Source organism: Populus nigra, chromosome 10 (assembly GCF_951802175.1).
Source record: "Populus nigra chromosome 10, ddPopNigr1.1, whole genome shotgun sequence".
NCBI lineage: Eukaryota > Viridiplantae > Streptophyta > Magnoliopsida > Malpighiales > Salicaceae > Populus > Populus nigra.
In genome coordinates, this window is record NC_084861.1 from 4383027 (window position 1) to 4402449 (window position 19423).

The following is a 19423-nucleotide window of genomic DNA, read 5'->3' on the forward strand; positions in this document are numbered from 1 at the left end:
GTTTTGTTGAAAAATCCAAGTTATATATATATATATATATATATATATATATATATATATATATATATATATATATATATAATTTAGATAATGAATAAAATATCGATATATATATATCTATATAAGTGTAAATATATATAATAGATATTTACATTTTTTTATTTAATAGATAATGAATAAAATATCGATATTAATATTATTATCTACTCTTAACTTCTGAACTGAACTGAAACGTACAGGGGTTTGGACTGTGGAGGGCGAGCAACTCTACAACACTGCTTGTGTATACAAGAAGACTATAAACGTACAGATCGATCCTTGTAAGAGCATCATTTCATGCCTTGATGGTAACGCTGCACAAGCAGCATCCAGAAGGCTTTATCTCAGAAGTACACCATTCGGAACCTGGAGAAGCATTAGGATCATACAGCAGAGTTCGATAGCCTGGCTCTTCCTGTAGAGAGAACAACAGAAGTTTCCCATCAAGGATTCCAAAACGAAAACCAATACTTGTGCTCCCTGTCAATGGAACAGCTACCGTTTTCCAAGAACTATCCTCTGGATTGAATATTGCTAGTTTCCGCTGGTTCTTCCACTCCATACAGAAGAGTTTCTTTCCCAGAACAGCATGGGCAGTAACCATCACACAACCATTCTTCATCTCACACCAGCTGTGCCTTTCTGGATTGTACACGTCCACAGACCTTGAATTGCCTATGCTGAAGGTTGACCTTCCTCCCATGACATAAAGCTTGCCCTCAAAGCCACAGGCAAAGCAACCCCATCTTGGGCGGCGAAGACTCTCTATCACGGTCCATGTGTTAGTGTCAGGATCATACATCTCAACACTGGAGAGACTATCTCCATCCATTCCATACCCCCCAGCAGCATAAACCTTGCCGTTAACCTCTGCACAGGCAAAATCATACCGGGCAACATTCATTCTTGACAATTTACTCCAACTGCAATTACAAAGAAAGTGTTCTGATGGAGAATTCAACTATAGGAAGTTACTGCATTATAAAAATCAGGTATAGACAAAGACAAAACACTGCAAAAGAAGGTACCAGGCCATCTGGCCCACCAGGTACATGCCAACCGCCCTGACCCTGCCCACATTTACGGGGTAAATCTCAGACTTAAGTCTGCAGAGGTGGCCCAGACAATGAAATTCTTTGCCTGTAGCAGTGTTTGGAATCAAATTTAATATATGCCAGGCTCTTGACCCTGACATGAATTATCAACTTCTTTGTTGCGTTCTAGCTCTACAGTTACTTTAATTAGAACAACCTGATAAGGGAGGCCAGTCAATCAGTGAAGTACCTCATTTGCAACCACATGCAAAGGGTTCTGTAAATTGTACAAGTGTTTTGTTGGATTTGAAATGGCAGTTTCTTCATATATCAATAAAATCACTGACCCTGTTGATATCTTAGTGTGTGCGAGTGTGTGGAAGATCCCGGTTCTCAAGATCACAGAAATGACTATAGACTTCAAATGAATTTCCTAGTGAGCAAAACATTTCATGAATCCACCTAATTTAAGATCTTAGAACTACGGAACAAAAAGGCTAGCAGTATATCCACTAGGCTGAGATATCAATCTCAGAGAAATCCAAATGTATTTGATGATAATTTTGAGAGAGAGAGAGAGAGACCCATGATTGACAGAAAACAAACCTGTTGAGGCAGCAATCATATTCATAAACATCTGCTGATGCAGTGCCGGTCCCATCAATCAATGAATGACCAGCCATAACAAGAAGCTTTCCGTTTAGAACAACAACCCCAAACCCAGCCTTCGTAGGACCAGGCATTGGTGGAAGAAGCTGGCGTTTGTGTCCCAAACGGTCCAAAACCACCCAGTGGCTTTCTTTTCCTTCAGAATCCATAGTTAAGACATATAGCCATTCCTCAAGCAAGCCAGCTAATTTTCGCACAGTTATGAACTCTTGGCTTTTAAGAAATGACCTCCATTTCTTGCAAACAGCACCCACAGCTGGGAGATAGCGGCGAGGAACAAGTGCAAGGCAATACTTTGCCACATCATCGGGCAATCCAGGTACAATGAGGCCATCAATATCATGAGCAACCCTTGAATCTACTACAGGGTTGCTCTTTGAATGCACTGGAGGATTATCTTGTGTGATCAAAGTGAAGAAAGACATGCTTGTGTCTAAGAATTCCTTCTTACTCGCAAAACCAGGCATTTTCTATAAATAAATCGACATGGAGACGATTCTTGTAATTCATTATATCTCCGTAGAATCTAGCACAGGACCTTGTAAACAATGAAGACTCGATTAAAGAAATCCATGATGGCTATCACTTATAGGGATTTTAAGGGACCAAGGCATAAAAGAAGTTGCAGATCGAATCACTTGATCGGTAAATGCCAAGGGTTTCCTGTATTTTGTCCAGTTTGATTCCATACCAAAAGTTCTCTTGTAGGAGTTTCTCTCAGTTCTCTTACGTAGAGTATTTTGTATGCCTCTAAAATAGTATCCTCTCTCACAAATTGCACCAATCCCTGCAGGTGATGAGGAGAAAAAAAATCATTAATACTAAAAACACAACACTCATCCATGAAATCAAAATTTGAAAAGCCAAGTAAGTAGTAACAACATGTGTGTATATCTTTTTATACGTACCAGTCAAGGCCATAAAACCTAGGAAGCCTCAGCCTGCTGTGACTTCCACTGTTGTTGAATTTGATCATTAATTACCTGGATCACATATAAACAACATTAGTTGATTCAAAAATTACCGAACATGAACTATTATAGTGAATAAAAGATTATAATAATCCGCGCCTGGAAGCAAGCTCCTTGATGCAAACGCTACCACAGTTTAAAAGAAAAAAAACTTAAATAGAGCAAGTTTACTCTCAAATTCGGTGCAGCAGTTAAATGCACACATCATATTTCATCACCTATAATCGGAAAAGTAGAGAACTGAAATGGAAACAATTAACACTAATCCAAAGACCTTATCCGAATCCATGTATCTTCTAGAAGCACAAGTTTCATCTTTAACTTTTAACAAACCAACCCACCAATTACTTGCTGACAAAACAGTTGAAGGTAAAACATCTATACCAGGAGGGGAAACAGCAATCAGAAGCAGCCCTGATCTCAACAAAATCACTGTATCAAACCCTTCAATCATCATGAAAAGAAAAAATAACAAACAAGAAAGACATTTAAGCAGTATGAACAGATCTAAATATATATCCATCCTTGAATGCAGAAGCGTAAATAATCACAGCTCAAAATCAATAGCTAGAAGATGATGAATAACAGAGCATGAATAGATAGAAAGCAAAGAAATAAACAGAGAGACAACAAAAGCAGGACATGCAGAGGGCAAATGGGGCAACGAAAACCACGTTTTTACCTTAGCTTGGTAATTTAGAGCAGCATGAGATAAGCTAGCTAGCTAGTGTGAGATAGCACATGCAACGAGAATGGAGAATGAAGATAAATATGAAAAGATAAAGGAAACATAACGGGATGGATAATCCAGGATCAAAAGAGGGAAATGCTCGCTAATCTAAGACAATAATATCGGAACCAGATGTGCAGCAAGTGTACAAACAGGTGTTGGACTGGGAGAGAGGAGAATTATTACCCGGCGAAGGAAGGAAAAGGGAATTATATATCGTGGAGAGTAGACAGGGGAGCTGGTTTGAACAGAAAGATTTGGTCTTGAGAAAGAAGCATGAAATGAGGCTTTTTATGCAGAGAGACGCCCGCATTGTCAGTTTTCAAGATAAAAACCGATAGGGCGCCACCACGTCAGGATCAGATTGCCATGCGGACTCACACTGACTACAGGAAGAAATAAGAAAGGACACGGAGACGACTTGCTCTTATTACTGTATCACTCTGTGTGAGATTGATTTTTGTTTGGGTTTTTTTACTAAACTGTGTCCTGCGACCACGGGTTCTTAAATAACGCTAAATTTTATTACATCATTCATTGCATATGTAAGGTGTTCGGTAATTTAATGGGTTGTTTTTAAAAAATATTTATCAATTAAAAATATATTGAGGTAATGATTTTTATATTAAAAAAAATATTTTTAATATTAATATATTAAAAACATCCAAAAATATCAAAAAAAAATTAATTTAATATTTTATAGGCAGCAGCACATTTTCAAATAAACACTAATTAGTTTATGGTGGCGGGATCTATCCAAAAATTGGAACCAGCTTTAACAAATATATTTAATAATTCGAAAAAGATAATAGTAAATATCCTTTTAAGATCAGTATCTAAATAGGTTTATTGAAAAAAATTAAAAGTAGCAATCATATATGAATCGGGTTTTTTAAATTATTCAAGGAAAATATTTATTCTCAATTAATACATACCTGAAAAAACCTTAATTATCTATAAATAAATAAAAATTATTTCTAAAGACTTTGATGAATTCTTTATCAGTTATATTTGATTAGTAAAATAACTCCAAGACGTACATAATTCCAAAAAATACATAAAAATATATTTATTTTATATCTTTTTCTGACCAAAATTTTTTTCTGTCGTCAATTATGTCCTGATTAACCGAATACAATCTATGGTAAAGATTAATTATTAATTCTAGCTAGTGTCAAAAGATTCTAAAATAATTTTTAATATATATATATATAAAAGGAATCTGGGTAGACCAATGTGGAAGATGCGTATTGGTGGACCTGGGCAGGAGATGCCATGGTGCTGTAAATGTCATGGACCACGAGGAGGATTTGTGGTCTAGTTAGCCAAGACGGTCGATTTCGGTGAGATCCATGGACCGTTGCAACTTGCAAGTGGGTGGAGCCAATGGAGGTTGCCCTCTTACATGTCCTGCACTATTCAACGTCACTGACGTGTCTGGTCAAGGATCAATCCCGCAATGTGAGCCGTTGGATGTATCGTTTGGGTTTTGCAATGGAGGGATGTGGCTGCTACCTTTTCAGGCCATGGTTGTTAGATCAAATAATGGCTGGGAGTTGGTGATGCAATATCTTATATTCCAATTTCCTTTTATATTAATATGGTAAAGTGCAAAAGCTTATGTTATAAGTTTTAACTGCGATTTCATGTAAGATTCGAGTGTTTTTTTCTAAGTTTTTATTTTTATTTTTATTTTTATTTTTATTTTTAATGGTGGAGCCTGCCACCACAAACAAAAAAAAACATAGCTTTTGCATTTTATGCCGTGTAAGGTTGTACCCTACAGCAAACACAAGTGTAGAAGTTTAGACAAACACACCAAGATCTGAGAGCTACCATATTGTGTAATTAAATATATTTCAAAGCTTGTATTTATGGATATAGTTGGGTGGAGTTTTGATGTATAATTGTATTCCACTTAACTTGTATTTTATAAATTGTAAACTTCAATCTATTAAAAAAAATGAAACCGAGATAATTGGATATATTAAGCTGGAAAAAATAATGAATATTACATGTATTCATAGATTGAGGCTGCATTGTTAATTTTCATGGATTCGTATTTAGAAATAGACATACGACATATACTATAAGTGTCTTGACACCCCAATGTTGGATCTAATTTTATCACCATTTAAATCTAGTTACTTATCTCTTTGTATGAATGATAATTTAATCTAAACCTGATAAACACAGATCTGAATAAATGAGTTTTTTTATGAATAGTTGTCTTATCTTATAGGCAATAAATGAGGTATGAATATTGTCAAACCTGACACAAACCAACCTAAGACATGTATTTGTGTTTCGTGTTTGTGTGTGTATTACTATTTATTTTTTTGTTGAATAATTAATAATATTCATAAAAGATATCCATTTGGACACCCAAAACATGACGGATAGCATGTGAATATCTAGATTTTTTCCTTGATGAATAATGAGTATGGTGGATGTGCGCGCGCGCGTGTATAAAAACTTTATAGTCAGCATATCTATAAAAAAAATAAAAAAATATCTAATTTACAAATATTAAATATAAAGATAAAATAATTATATTATATATAAGTTGGGTTGGGTTGATTGGGTTTCAAAAACCCTAACCTGCTACCTGACTCATTATATTTATTTCTTGAGTTTTTTTTAACTTACTATTATTTATAATATTTATATTATTTAATTTTGATGGATTAAGTTAGATGATATAAATATTATCTTATCATTAATTAAAAAAAAACTCAAATCACAAAAATAGAATTACTCTTATCATTAATTAAAAAGATAATGCTCTCCACAAACCTAATTTTTCATTTTTTTGGGTAAAGACATGTTAATCCAGCTCATGGTGGATTTTAAAAAAGCCCATGGTGGTGCTGATGATAAGTATGTCTGGGACAGAATACTGTGGAATCGGGCAGAAGTTGACGGCTAGAATAGTGGCTGTCTCCCCCTCGAAATTGAATCTTGGTGGGACACAGACGGTGGATGGAGGAAGGGGAAAGGGGGAAACACCGCTGAATATGGGCAGATTTTTATCTGCATTTTCAATAAATTAAAGAGGCTTGCATCGAGAGGGTAAGTTTCGACTCGGAAAGCGTGATGGATACGTGGCACCCACATCTATAAGCCCCGTCACTTGACTAGATCCAAGGACCAAGTATCCACCTCCATACCTGCATTGACAGGTGTCCGATTGTCAGCGAATCAATCAGCTTATCTTCACTTCATTGGTCATAGCAACCCTCGACCTCCTGCACAAACAATCAATTCCAGCAACATCAAGGCAGCGTACAGAACCTCTTCTGGGAAATTGTAAAACAAGATCAGGATAGATCGGATGGCTATGAAATTTAGGTTAGACTTTTTACATTTTCTTTCTCTCTTTTTTTTAGCTATAGTTTACTATGAGTTGCATTAATTTTAAAAATATTTTTTATTTAAAAATATATTAAAATAATATTTTTTTATTTTTTAAAAATTATTTTTAATATCAGCACATTAAAATTATCTGAAAATATGAAAAAAAATTTAATTTAAAATAAAAAATTTTAATTTTTTTAAAATTACTTTTAAAACATAAAAGTAAAAAAAATCTAAAAATATTTCATCAACCGCTTGCTTTTTCTTTGTAAGTTTCTATTTTTGTATGTAGTTGATGATGGAGAAATTGATTACAATATTATATGAGCGATGCCACATGCTCACTCCATGCAATAAATTACATGAAAAGATGCTAAATTGTTTATTGCTATGGAATTTATCATCCAGAATTATTGAAAAAGGCTAAATGAACACGTTTAGAAAAGTCATAGGAAAATATTTAAATAATCTATTTAGCTATATATAACTTCAAGCTTAGAAAAATATTTAGAAAAAAAATCTGTATTTGAAACGTTCTTCAAATTCCAAAGTGGGAAAAAGTTTTTCATGTTTAGCAAATGAACACATTTTTGGGCAAGATTATTTGGAAACAAAAATAAATACAAAATTTTATTTAAGAGTAAATATGATATTAACCTAATGACCAAGTCACTATCTGTTTTTGCATTTAGATGTATATTAAAAATGCGTTCGGCTTAAAAAAATATAAAATTAATGATATTTTTGTATTTTTAAATGATTTTGATAATATAAAAAATATTTTAAAATAAAAAAAATACTATGCCCCACAATAACTAATGCACTCGATCCTTAACTACCCTGTATCCGTTTCCCCCCTTCTATTACGATGAAAGATAGCTGCATGATCCAAAGCATTCTCTTCTACCTCTTCGCTGGCATGTTATGTTATGCTGTACTCTAGGTGTGTGTTTTTTAATGCAATATAAAGTTTTTTTAAAAAAAATATTTTAAATTAAAAATATATTTATTTTCATAGCACATCAAAACTATAAAAAAAGCACTGGAATAAATTAATTTAAAACCTTCCCATATAAAAAATAATTTCAAAAACATTTTAAAAAATTAATTTAATTGAAAAAAAAACTAAAAAAACAATATATAACGCAACAGTCAATTCTTTGAACTAGGGACGCGTGGTGTGACCATCACAAAGTAGTTACAACATGGAAATAGTAATTCACGCGCTAATCTTTCATTCTAAACCGGAGATGTCAATCATTTATCCACGGCTCTTTTTAGACTCGTGTTCCAGTGAAATTTTTTTTTAATATAAAAAATATATTTAAATGTTAATATCTTTCTAGTACAAAAAAATATATTTAAGTATTAATTTGATATAATCCAATTGATTTTAGGAGTCTAAAATCAACCTAGACTATTCATTAATATATCAAATTCGTGACTTGAATTATAAAACTATAATAAATCCATATAAAACAAATAAAAATAAATTATAAAATCTAATTCTTAAATAACCTAATATTAAAAAATAAAAATAAAATAAAAAAATCAATAAAACAACATAAGTTTATCTATCAAATAATTGACGCAAATCATAAAACCAAAATATTCTTATAAAAAGCATATCTTAGCTTGCAATAAGCCACTGTTGAATGAAGAACAATCCTTTGTGACTGGAGGTCCAGTAAAGCCCTTGTATGTGGCACAAGCAGGCAAAACTCCATACCAGGTCAATGAATTTACATCTTTATACTTATGTTTTTCCTTAAAGTGGTGTGAAAAATAAAACGAGTAGATAGTTGAAAGTATACTCTGCCCTAAGCAGCAAACTGCAGCGAGTTACCGGTTAGAGAAACCTTGCATTGTGTGTTTTACATGTTTAAAATGTTTAAACGCCTATTTTGGTACTTGAACTATAATCACAGACAAGATACGGAATAGAAACAAAGGCAGCCAGTGCCATGGTGATTCCTGTGGCAACTTGGAGCTTATCCGGCAAAAGCTGAACAGAGGCCACACGAGAAACATTCATCTAATAATGGGCAGCTTTTACAGCTGTTGTCTGTGCCTATTCTATGGGTGACCTTTGGGACCAAATACCTGTGGTGGGCTTGGTAGCACATACTTCACTCACCTTGAGGTCATGTAACAATTTACAGCCCGAAGGAGGTTCAAAAATCTTCTATTCTGCTTTGAAATACAAACTCTTAACAGCCTCCTATATCAACTTCATGGGAAAAAAAGGGAGAAAAGTTCAGCTCGACTAACGATTTGCCAAAGATGACGCAACTCTGGCAGCCAGGAAGAATATAGCAGGTCCACGTACAAAACATGGACAAAAGGTTAAACACAGATTGACAAAAATAAATGGGAAGCATCCCCTACATCAATTTTAGACAAATTTTCATCGCACATCACCCAATGTTGCAGTCTACGGTTCTCCACTGTCATTACTTGATAGGCTTTTGCTTCTCATACCATGTATAACCCACTAGTGTCATCTTAAACCATGGTAATCCAAACAATGAATCATGTAGGGGGATTTCGTTGCTTATTCTGGTATCATTTTCCCTTCAGAAAATTATACTGGTAAATGATCATACATTTTCAACCAAACACAACAACCAGTTTCAGCATTTCTTAAAACTATCCAGGAAGACAAATCCTAGAGAGAGAACAAAAATTGTTCAATGTGCTATATGTAGTGTGTATAGTATCCATCCATGTGTATATGTAACAAATCACGATGTATTGCAAACTGAGTGATGCAATTTTAAATTTATAAATCAAAACGAGTTGGATGTCAATACCAGAAACGGAAATCAAATGAAAGAGCAGCATCATGATTCTTCTCAGAGAAATTACATAGCCCTGCCGGACCAGACAGAAGGCATATGACATCATCCAACTATTACGAAAATCAACATTTTCATCACAAATGAAGCTCAAAGGGGCAGTATATGAAGTTAACAAGAATCCAATCTTTGCAACTCTGCTTGGATGGTTATAATGCAACACTTTGTTTCTCAGTTTTCTGTTAATAGCTTCAACAGCTTACTCTTTTCTTAAGATTCTTTAACTGAGATTTGTATCAAACGGGCACCCATTTCAGCCATAGCAGTAGGTTTAGCATTGCTTCTTTCTAGAATGAAAATTTACTCATCCAAAAACTAGAATCAAACAAATTATATACCTCAATTTCATCATTAGGATTCTGTCTTGATAATGAACTCAATTATGTTTAAAAATCAATAGTATTACTTATCAACAATAGTAGCAAGTCCACATAAAAAGCAAACCCACTTCATCCAAAACATAAACAGGATGCATTTCATGCATAACTCTAAGGATCTGTCTCGTATAACACCCCTTTCGAGAGCCATTGGATAAACATTGTCTATCATTTTTTAATACATTTTAGTGATTAGTTTTCAGAATCCAATGGCTAAGAAACATCTGCGCACAAAGGAACTTGTGTTCCGTACAAAACAATAAAATGAATTCAGTCTCATTCTCGTCTATTGAAAAAAAACAAGAAAAAAAGAAAAACTAAATGCAGTACTCTTCACATTGTCTATCCATTCTGGTGAGCAGATTAACCTACTTCTATCACTCTAATAAACCAAGAAAATTATAAGCAGAAAAAAAAGTAAAAAAAAAAAAAAAACTAATCGAAACTCGAATGTAATTGTCCAAGAGGTCTAAATTAATAGCAAAGCAAAGTTATTATATCATCCAATTCATCAAATAACATTTCATCTCATCAATTCATTTGACCAATTAAAAACCCTAGCAAACAAATGCTAAGACTACAAAACCAGTCAAAATCAATAAAAAAAACCTACTTCTTGGATGATTTCTTCTTGTCCTTGGAAGCCACAGCCTGCTGCTGTGGCTTAGGGTGCTTCTCGGCTTCGCTTGGGTCCAACCACTTGAGAGGATGGCGATTGAAGAAAGGCCAATTAGGGACAGTAACAAGTGAGGTGAAAACCACTCCACCGGCGTAAATTAGCATCATTGTTCGAAACGATCCCGTAATATAACCGATAGCGAAAGCCACCACAGCGAAAACTATCAGCAGTACCTGCATCCATAGCTCCGCCAGTTTCTGCCCTTGCCAATCCATCTGATTACCAAAAATTCAACAATCACCCAAATATAATAGTACTTTTTCATACCCTAGATTATGACTAAGAAATTAAAACGCATATCGGATGGAAGCATGACTGAAGGAGAGAGAGGAGGAATCTTACTGGGAATGTGAAGAGATCCCGAAAGCGAGAGGGAGAGAGGATGTCTGAAAGAGGATCGGATCTGCAAAATTACGAAAAAGTGATAGAAGTGAAGATTTTATTTTATATATTAGGAGTATGATGTAATTCCGTTCTTTTTTGACGGATGGAATGTCTTCGTCAAGATGTTTTGGAAACCTTGGGATCAGACTCACGGGACACGTAACGCATAGAGGAGGATGTAACTGAATAATTAACGGCGGAGATGAGGCCGCTCATTGAGAAGGACCCGAAAATTCGAATAATTAATAATAATTAGATTCATTTTTTATACCTAAACCCGAAAAAAGAAATACACGATAAAACGAGAAAATTATAAAATTATTTTTACTTAAGTTGAAAATAATTTTATTTATGTTTACCTCTATTATGAATTAAGTATTAATAATGACTATTCCAACAATCTAAAATTTCTCGAGAAGAGCCCATCATTATATACTAGTTTCAACGCACAAAATTCTCGCGTTTCTTATTTAACTAATTTATTATATTATTTTCTCCTTTTTATAAAGTAGTGTGTACATACTTAAATTAATTTGTTTAGATTCTAACAATACATAACGAATTTTAATGGAAATAGGTAAAATACAAGTCTTAATTTGAATTATCTTTTAAAATTTAATGACTAAATTTGTAAAAATTTAAACTAGAGTCATATTGTATTATTTTCTCCTTCATATGAAGTAGTTCTCTTACTTATAACAAAATAGAGAGCACAGAGCTATTAAACTTGGGAACTAGAATTGTTGGGCTTTACCCCGAGGGGAGCCCTTCCAGAAATTCTCAATGGCCTGAGCCAAACCCAGGCCAATGAGGGGGTTTGGAAATAGTTTTCAACCAGCAATTGACGCGCCTCGGTTAGAACCTCACTAGCTGCGTCATTGCCCCAAGCGCAAAGATAAAGAATAAGGATGCGTTGAGGCATGTTTTATAGTCAGCGCCCCCTTTGACAAAGCTCTATTTCTTCGATGTGGGACACTTAGGAAAGATACGGTCGCCTCCAACACCCTGATGCAAGATAACAATAGCAGGTGCACGAGAGAGTAACGACGGAATGCTACAAGTGCTCTTTAGGTAGATTTACATCAAATATGAAAATAAAAAAGAAAACGAAGATCAAAGCTCAATACTTCATAAAATTAAGCAGATCAATAACCTTCGATGTGACGCCTCGCGACTAATTAAACATTCATCGTGTCCAAATTCTATGTTTCTTAAATGTCCAGTCTTTGGGCCTTCTAGCTTTCTGTTGTTCAAGTTCCTAGATGTTTCAGATTCTGTGGACTTCGCAGTACTGAGAAATCTAAATCTGTCTCAACAAGTTGATGTCCCAGTTGTTAGGATTGGACAGTCTTTGTTTTTTAAGTTAGACTTCGAAGATTTCGTAATATAATGCTAGGTAAGTGACAATCAGCCCAGTTTTAAATTTACACCAGCAATACAATTACTGGAATATTTGATCCAGAGGTTAAACGGATTGTTCCGTCCGGCCAGATAGAAACAACGACAGTTGCATAGCAAATCTTCCCTATTTCTTCACAGCACTGATAAGCATTTTCCTTTAGGAAAGACAACGTCGTAGCAAGTTATATATTGAGAACAAACCACCAGCCATGGATTCCTAAGTTTCAATTGGGTCACCAAAATAAGGATTCACATAAACTTGGCCGGTGGCCAATGTTCTTATATGTTTTTGGTAACGAAATACAAAACATGGAAATCCTTCAGCAGCTCAGGCTTACACTTATTAGTTTAAGTATAGATAACAGGAAAGACGTCAACTATCTTCACATACATGCAACAAACATCTTACATTGCATACTTGTTATAAAAGGAAGCCCGTTAAGTCAGCTTAAGCTTTGCAGCACACATCTCCATTGCAAATCCATCCTTCCTTTCCCTTTTGAGTCCCAGTATTTTCATCATCCTTCAAAACACACTTGGGGTGAAGATCAAATTCACATCGTTTGCAACAGAAAGACCAACCAGATCCCAGATCCCATATCCCTACAGCCATCGCAAATATATACATGTACTGTACAGTTTAGAACGTATAAGCTCATGTTCAGCATGAAGTTCGTGTTTCACTTTCTCTGGCCACCCCTTTGCTTGTTCCTCAAGCTTCTCCTCCAATTGCTTTAGATGTTCCTTGGTGAAGGGAAAAGCATCTGCCCTGTAAGCTGTCAAGTGCATCCGAGCTTCCTTAATAGCGGTCCGGCCACTGGGACCAATTGCTACAGCTGCAGGAATCCCTTGAATTTTGAACTTCCGCACCAGGATTTGTTTCCTTACGTCGCCAAATGGAAGGGCTACCGAGGCATTTCTGAATAGAACTTATCAAAGGTCGGTCACGGTCGCTTGAGATGAAGATCACCTCAAAGGCATTGTCTTTTGCTTTAATTGTGTGGTATGCTTCAATTAGCTCGGGTAAAAAGGAACGACAGGGAGGGCACCGTTGATCTGAGAAGTGGAGAAGAATGTTCTTTCCAACTAGCTCAGACACGGGGACCTAACCAAGAGTAAACCATGTATATGATCAGAAAATACCTTTGCTAATACATTCAATTTGTGATAATATTCAAGTTATTGGTAGCATGTATACAGTAAATTCAATTACTAGATAAAGGATAAGCTTAATTAGAACAAAAAAACATTACCTTGGAACCGCTTTTGTCAGTCACAAAATCATTTTCCCCATTAAGCAAAACTGCTTCCAGTTTTGCCTTGTCAATCACAGCTAACTCATCGAGTTTCTCCAGTGTAAATGGATAGACTTCAAGACCATGGTCTTCAATAACTTCAGCCACACTTGGGTTCAAAGTCTTTCCATCCTGCCAATTATGACTAAAGTAGGAAAGGTTCTAAGCTCAAAATACTGTGCTAGCTTCTTACGGCTCCTGTTCTTAAATGGCAAAGCCAACCAAGGCATTGTCTCAAAACTTTGTTTGAAGTCTTATTCTTCATTGTCTAGAGATATCATAACTACTTCAAAGTTCTCTCCTTTTTCCTTGAGCACCTTATAGAATTCCACTAGTTTAGGAGTGAATTCACGGCACATCCTATGACCATGCGCTGAAAAATACAAGCCAACCAATTTTCCTTCAAGGTCCAACACAGGGATCTGTAATTTCAAATAGCAAAAATCGTGAATTATGGAATCATCAATTTAATATCAAAAGTTGCTAATTGAATAAACCATCTACCTTGCTTCCATCTTTTGAAATCATGTAATCACGTGAGTTTGAAACCAAGAAAGAGCTTATGGTTTGATTCCTCTTAGCGTCCTCCTCTTGCTCCTTGAGGAAATTCAGCCTATCAATGGTGATCAAGGGTGAATGGATATCCATCCACACCATGTTCCCTGATGGTTCTGACACCACCATCACATGAAACCTTCGCATGAGCATCGAATAAAATGACAAGATTAGGAATCCCTCTTACTTTGAACACTTCCTTGAGATGTTTGCAGGTCTCCGTATCAGAAAATGGAATGGCAAGACATGGCATTTTGGAGAAGTACGTATTGAAGGACTCGTCATCTCTGTCAGAAGAAATGAAAACCAATTCATAGTCCCCTTTGGATGAGAGCTGTTCATAGACTTGTATCAACAATGGGGTGAAACTTCGGCATGGTCCGTACCATGCACCAGAGAAATAGAATCCCACGATCCTCCCAACCAAATTGCTGACTTTCACATAAGTAATAAACAATGTCAAGAGTAGAGCTGCATAAAAGAAGTGCCTAATCACCGTTGTTGCGGATGAGCATGTCCCTCTCTACTGAAGAAAGAAGAGATTAAAGGTAAAGAGAAACGTCTTCGTTGGTCATTTTTTTTATTTTTTTTCCTCACTCTCCACTACAAATTCAAGGTGCTATGTAATTGAACCACTTGCAAGCTAGAAATCAAGAATAATTGTGTAAGGTTACTTCCATTTATTTGGACAGCAAGCTTACTTTATTATAATATAATATTGATCAACGATAAGTTCATTGATTGATTGGTGATGACGGAAACATTATCATTTTTAACTGAAAAGGTTACTTTCAACCCTTTAACTTGTGTTTCCAAAATTACATTAACACCATACTAAAATTTTGAGGAAAAAAAATAAAATACCGCTTAATTATTAATTTCTTATTAAATTCTCAACTTTATGCTTACCTTTTCCATTCCCCCCTTTTCTTTTCTTCGTCCTCTTTCCCCTCTCCTCCTACTTCTTTCTCCTCTCCCTCTACATCTCTTCTATCTCCTCTCCTATATTCATTAAAATCTTTTTTCGAGTACGAGGGGAAGGAGGTTAAGTTAGGGATGAGTAAAAAAACCGAAAAACCGAGAAAACAAAAAAAAAATAACCAAAAAAACCGAACCGAAAAAAAAATCGAATTAACCGATTAAAAAATTACAAAAAAATTCCGGTTCGGTTTGGTTTCGGTTTCTAAAGTGTAAAACCGATTAAACCGAACCGAACCGGTTCAGCTAAGCCAGCACTTAAAAAAAAACAGGTATAAATAGCATGTTTTCCTAACCCTAAACCTAAATTAACTTTCCTCTAAAAACAAACCTAGTTGCCCCCTCCCTTACTCTCTGCATCTCTCCATCTTTCTTTTTCATTTGCTCCCTGCACCACCATCTTCACTTTTATAATTTTACCTTTAATTGTTTTATTCCTCCTATAGTTTTATTCTTTCTATAGGAGACATGTCCTTTATTTTTGCTTTTAATTTTTTTATTCTTCTTTCTATTTCTCATATAATCCTGTAATTATTATATAATTTTTCATGCACATGTAACCAAAGAAGATTTTTTTGTGCTCTCTTTAATGTTGGTATTGTGAGAACAAAAATTCAAAATCAGTTTTCATCTGAAGATTATTATGGCAATCCTCGATAGATAGTGAGGAAATGAGGATCTATGAAAACTATTTTTAATCTTTTTTGATCTTCCTTTTATTTTTTTTTTAGTTTTTTTTAGTCAAATGACCTCTGTTCTTTCCTCTTGTTCGTCATACATATCCAACCATTTTAAAAAAGTCATGTTGAGAAGCACAAATATGTGAAAATGAGCACAGATGTGTGAAATTAAAAACAAGACAAAGATAGAATTCCTGAAAAAAAATGATAAGTGAAAAAACTCAGAATAAACACTCAATTGAAATAATTTAATTTAAATTGGTTTGAAAGGAAAAAAAACCGAACCAAACCAAATCGAATATGATCGGTTCGAACCATTTTAACTGATTTTGATTCAAAACCGGACCGAACCGGACTATTTGTTAGGCGACGCATGGTTCGTAAACAAGATATCAGTTAGGCCGATCATTGCAATTATCGAGGACTATTTGTCAAATTATGATACAACAAAACCCTGATGAAAACAGACTTTCATCTAAGCTCTCCAAGAAATTTTTCATGGAACAATGAGCATAGCTCGAAATAAAAAAACAAGCTGTCCACTCAAGAAGAAGCTTGCGACTTCTTTGATTTGCTGGTTGCTATCTGGGTCTCAGGCTGTAATGTCAGTATACATAATTAGAGAAGAAGAAATAAAAACACAAGCAATAAATCATCATACTTTGCCGTCTAGATTACCTCTTTCTTAACTGGCTCTTCCTTCTCAGACAAAACCAACTCAATGTGGCAAGGGCTGGACATGTAAGCTGACGCGAGAGAGAAAAGGATTCTAATGAATACAGAGACAGAAGTGTATGTTTAACCGGTATAGTCTAATAAAAACAAACGTACGATTAATTCTTCCATGTGCCCTATATGTACGACGCCTCTGCTTCTGTGCCTGATTCACCTGGATGTGAGATATGTAGAGTGCATCCACATCCAAACCCTTGACCTGGAAAAGAAAGTCATAAAATCAGCAAGTGAAATGCAGAAGATGATAAAAAAATGAAGATCAAACAGCTAATAGTGATGTACCTCGGCGTTGCTCTCAGCATTCTTGAGCAAGTCCAGGATGAACCTTGCAGACTTGGCAGGCCAGCGTCCTTGGCCGTTTGAGTGCCTGTTCTTTGCTTGAGCAGTTCGCCCAACTCCACCACAGAAACGTCGGAATGGAATGGCCTGCTTGTGAGCCAGGACATCTTCCAGGTACCTCTTGGCCTTGGCCAAAGGCAACTTCCTCAAAGCAAAAGCTGCCTCCCTTGTATTCTGCAAAAACATTAAAAAGGATGCACAAGTCAAAACAAGGTAAAAAAATCTCTGAAAGTGAGAAACACAAAAGATAAAAACAAAATTGCAATCACACTCATCCAATACATGTTGGGATAACTGTACCATCATTTACTGAACCTTCAGCCACCAATAACAACAGAGGTTCACCCAATAACAATGCAATTAATTTCCCTGAAGTTTACGAGAGCCTTGTTCACAAAAGGCAACAAGGCCCTGCTTTTTTCATCAGGTTAACAACTAGAATAGAAAATATGTGGAGCAATTTTGGTTGGTTAAAACGAAAGGATAAAGTGAGGAAGAAAATCATCCAATGCTCTTCATTTCTTACTACTGAAATCCACAAAACCTCATTTAGATATAAACAAAATCGTAACACCAAAATGTGTCATCATTTACTGAACCTTCAGCCACATAAAATAAAACAGAGGTTCACCCAATAACAATGTAACTGATTTCCCTGAAGTTTACGAGAGACCTGTTCACATAGGCAACAGGCCCCTGCTTTTTTCATCAGGTTTTACTAGCAAAATCAATAACAAGCAACGGTCATACAAAAAACGAAACCCGTCTAAACCTTAAACACAATACCTTAAAATGAACTCTGAGGTCACCTCCCCTTGCTTTGCAGGCTGCAACATAAGCATGGACACGTCAATATAAAATTAAGATCTCCTCCAACGCACAGAAAATCCAAAAGGAAAAATATTAGAACACTTACACTTAGTGGGATTATCAGGCTCTCTAGAGTACTTCACCTAAAAAAGAAAGAGCAAGGGACGCAGTGTGATTTAGAGATTAATGCAAGAAACAAAGGAAGAATAGGAAGCAAAAAGCGGAGATGTACCATGGTGGCTTATGCTGCAGCACCTTCTGCCTTGTTGAAGCTAAAGACGTTGATGCCGGTGGCTCTAGCATAAGAGAAGATTTGACACTGCTGAGTGCGGTTTATATATAGGGTTGCTAAATGAGAGAAACCCTAATTCTTGCTGCAGAGACTGCCTTCGACGCTGCTCTTTGTTTGGGCTGGGTTATTTGGGTTTTCAGCTTTTGTCATGTGAAGCCCACAACTCATTTTCAAGAAATAAAAAATAAAAGAAAAGCAGGAAGGGAACTTTCATTGGTCCCTAATGGGCTCTACAGCCCAGCTAAGCTGCAAGATAGGTCTTATTTAAATGACCCAATAGCTGAATAGATAGTTTTTGGTATGATGAACAGTATTGATCGAAAAGAACTGTACAAGCAGCTGACTTATTTTGTGTTCAGTAAATATTGGATGACATCCGATCAATTCAAGACCTAGACTTGTTTATGTTTAAGAAAAAATAAATAAAGAATTGATTATTTCAACAGGTGATTGGATTAACCCGAGATAATTCTCATGATTCGTGACTTGAATCTTATATCGGATTAACTTTTGAGTTGAATTTTAAAACTATAATAATATTTATTTTTATTCTTATGTTGTCTCAAGTTATCCAGGTTGATCATCCCGACTTTTAACTTGGGCTTGGATCCTCTAGTTAAATTTAAAAATTATAATAATTATTATTTTTATTTTTATATTGACTTGGGTTAATGATCAATCTCATTCGTGACTCTAGCTTTGCACCAGGTTGATTCTCGAGTTAGGTTTAAAAAATATATCAATAACCATTTTTATCCTTATTAACCCAGTCCTGACTTGGGCTTGTTCCCGGATTGGTCTTCAAATTGGGTTTAAAAACTATGATAATAATCACTTTTATTTTTATATTGACTTGAGTCAATGGTTAACACAATCTATGACCTAAGTCTGACTTCGAAATCGACCATCGAATCGAGTTTTAAAACTATAATAATAATAATAATTTCTATACTTAATTTTCCCTAGGCAATGATCAACCTAGCTCAGGCTTGGTCCTAGGTCAACTCCAGGTTGAGTTTTAAAATTATGATAATAATTATTTTTATTTTTACATTAACTCAATGGTCAACCCGACTTGTGTTCTTGACCTTACCCCGAGTCAATTCATAAGTTGGTTTTAAAAATTACAATAATGATCATTTTTATTCTTATGTTGATTCGGTTAGTGGTTAACCCAATCCGTGTCCGGGTCATCTCCCTAATCATGTTTTAAAACTATGATAATAATCACTTTTATCTT

At 35.2% G+C, this 19423-nt stretch overlaps 3 protein-coding genes, 3 non-coding genes and 1 pseudogene across 8 annotated transcripts; all 7 read right to left on the reverse strand.

Moving 5' to 3' along the window:
* Positions 1–170: 170 nt before the first annotated feature.
* Positions 171–3918, reverse strand: LOC133704144 (F-box/kelch-repeat protein At1g67480-like). Of its 3 annotated transcripts, none has more exons than XM_062128902.1 (4): positions 3630–3918; positions 2651–2725; positions 1680–2529; positions 171–962 (listed from the first exon to the last, which is right to left on the reverse strand). In XM_062128902.1, the coding sequence occupies exons 3-4, from the start codon at positions 2207–2209 to the stop codon at positions 335–337; spliced, it is 1158 nt and encodes a 385-aa protein (XP_061984886.1). In that variant the 5' UTR covers positions 2210–2529; positions 2651–2725; positions 3630–3918; the 3' UTR covers positions 171–334. The 3 variants fall into 3 exon arrangements, with proteins under 3 accessions (XP_061984886.1, XP_061984887.1, XP_061984888.1); XM_062128903.1 differs by having other exon boundaries at positions 3396–3918; XM_062128904.1 differs by lacking the exon at positions 3630–3918 and adding an exon at positions 2988–3065.
* Positions 3919–10488: 6570 nt separating this feature from the next.
* Positions 10489–11252, reverse strand: LOC133704749 (signal peptidase complex subunit 1-like). Its single transcript, XM_062129709.1, has 2 exons — positions 11057–11252; positions 10489–10929 (listed from the first exon to the last, which is right to left on the reverse strand). Exon 2 carries the CDS (start codon positions 10927–10929, stop codon positions 10645–10647), a length of 285 nt encoding a protein of 94 aa, XP_061985693.1. The 5' UTR covers positions 11057–11252; the 3' UTR covers positions 10489–10644.
* Positions 11253–11844: 592 nt separating this feature from the next.
* LOC133706093 (U4 spliceosomal RNA) lies at positions 11845–11995 on the reverse strand. Its single transcript, XR_009844438.1, has one exon. It is a non-coding gene; the product is annotated as a U4 spliceosomal RNA (small nuclear RNA).
* Positions 11996–12655: 660 nt separating this feature from the next.
* Positions 12656–15388, reverse strand: LOC133704072 (probable nucleoredoxin 1; annotated as a pseudogene).
* Positions 15389–16388: 1000 nt separating this feature from the next.
* On the reverse strand, positions 16389–18273 carry LOC133704673 (large ribosomal subunit protein uL22y-like). Its single transcript, XM_062129583.1, has 7 exons — positions 18124–18273; positions 17998–18034; positions 17868–17908; positions 17025–17255; positions 16839–16941; positions 16686–16753; positions 16389–16604 (listed from the first exon to the last, which is right to left on the reverse strand). The coding sequence occupies exons 1-7, from the start codon at positions 18124–18126 to the stop codon at positions 16551–16553; spliced, it is 537 nt and encodes a 178-aa protein (XP_061985567.1). The 5' UTR covers positions 18127–18273; the 3' UTR covers positions 16389–16550.
* On the reverse strand, positions 17374–17502 carry LOC133706108 (small nucleolar RNA snoR74). The gene has a single exon (XR_009844452.1). It is a non-coding gene; the product is annotated as a small nucleolar RNA snoR74 (small nucleolar RNA).
* LOC133706107 (small nucleolar RNA snoR74) lies at positions 17658–17787 on the reverse strand. The gene has a single exon (XR_009844451.1). It is a non-coding gene; the product is annotated as a small nucleolar RNA snoR74 (small nucleolar RNA).
* Positions 18274–19423: the final 1150 nt, after the last annotated feature.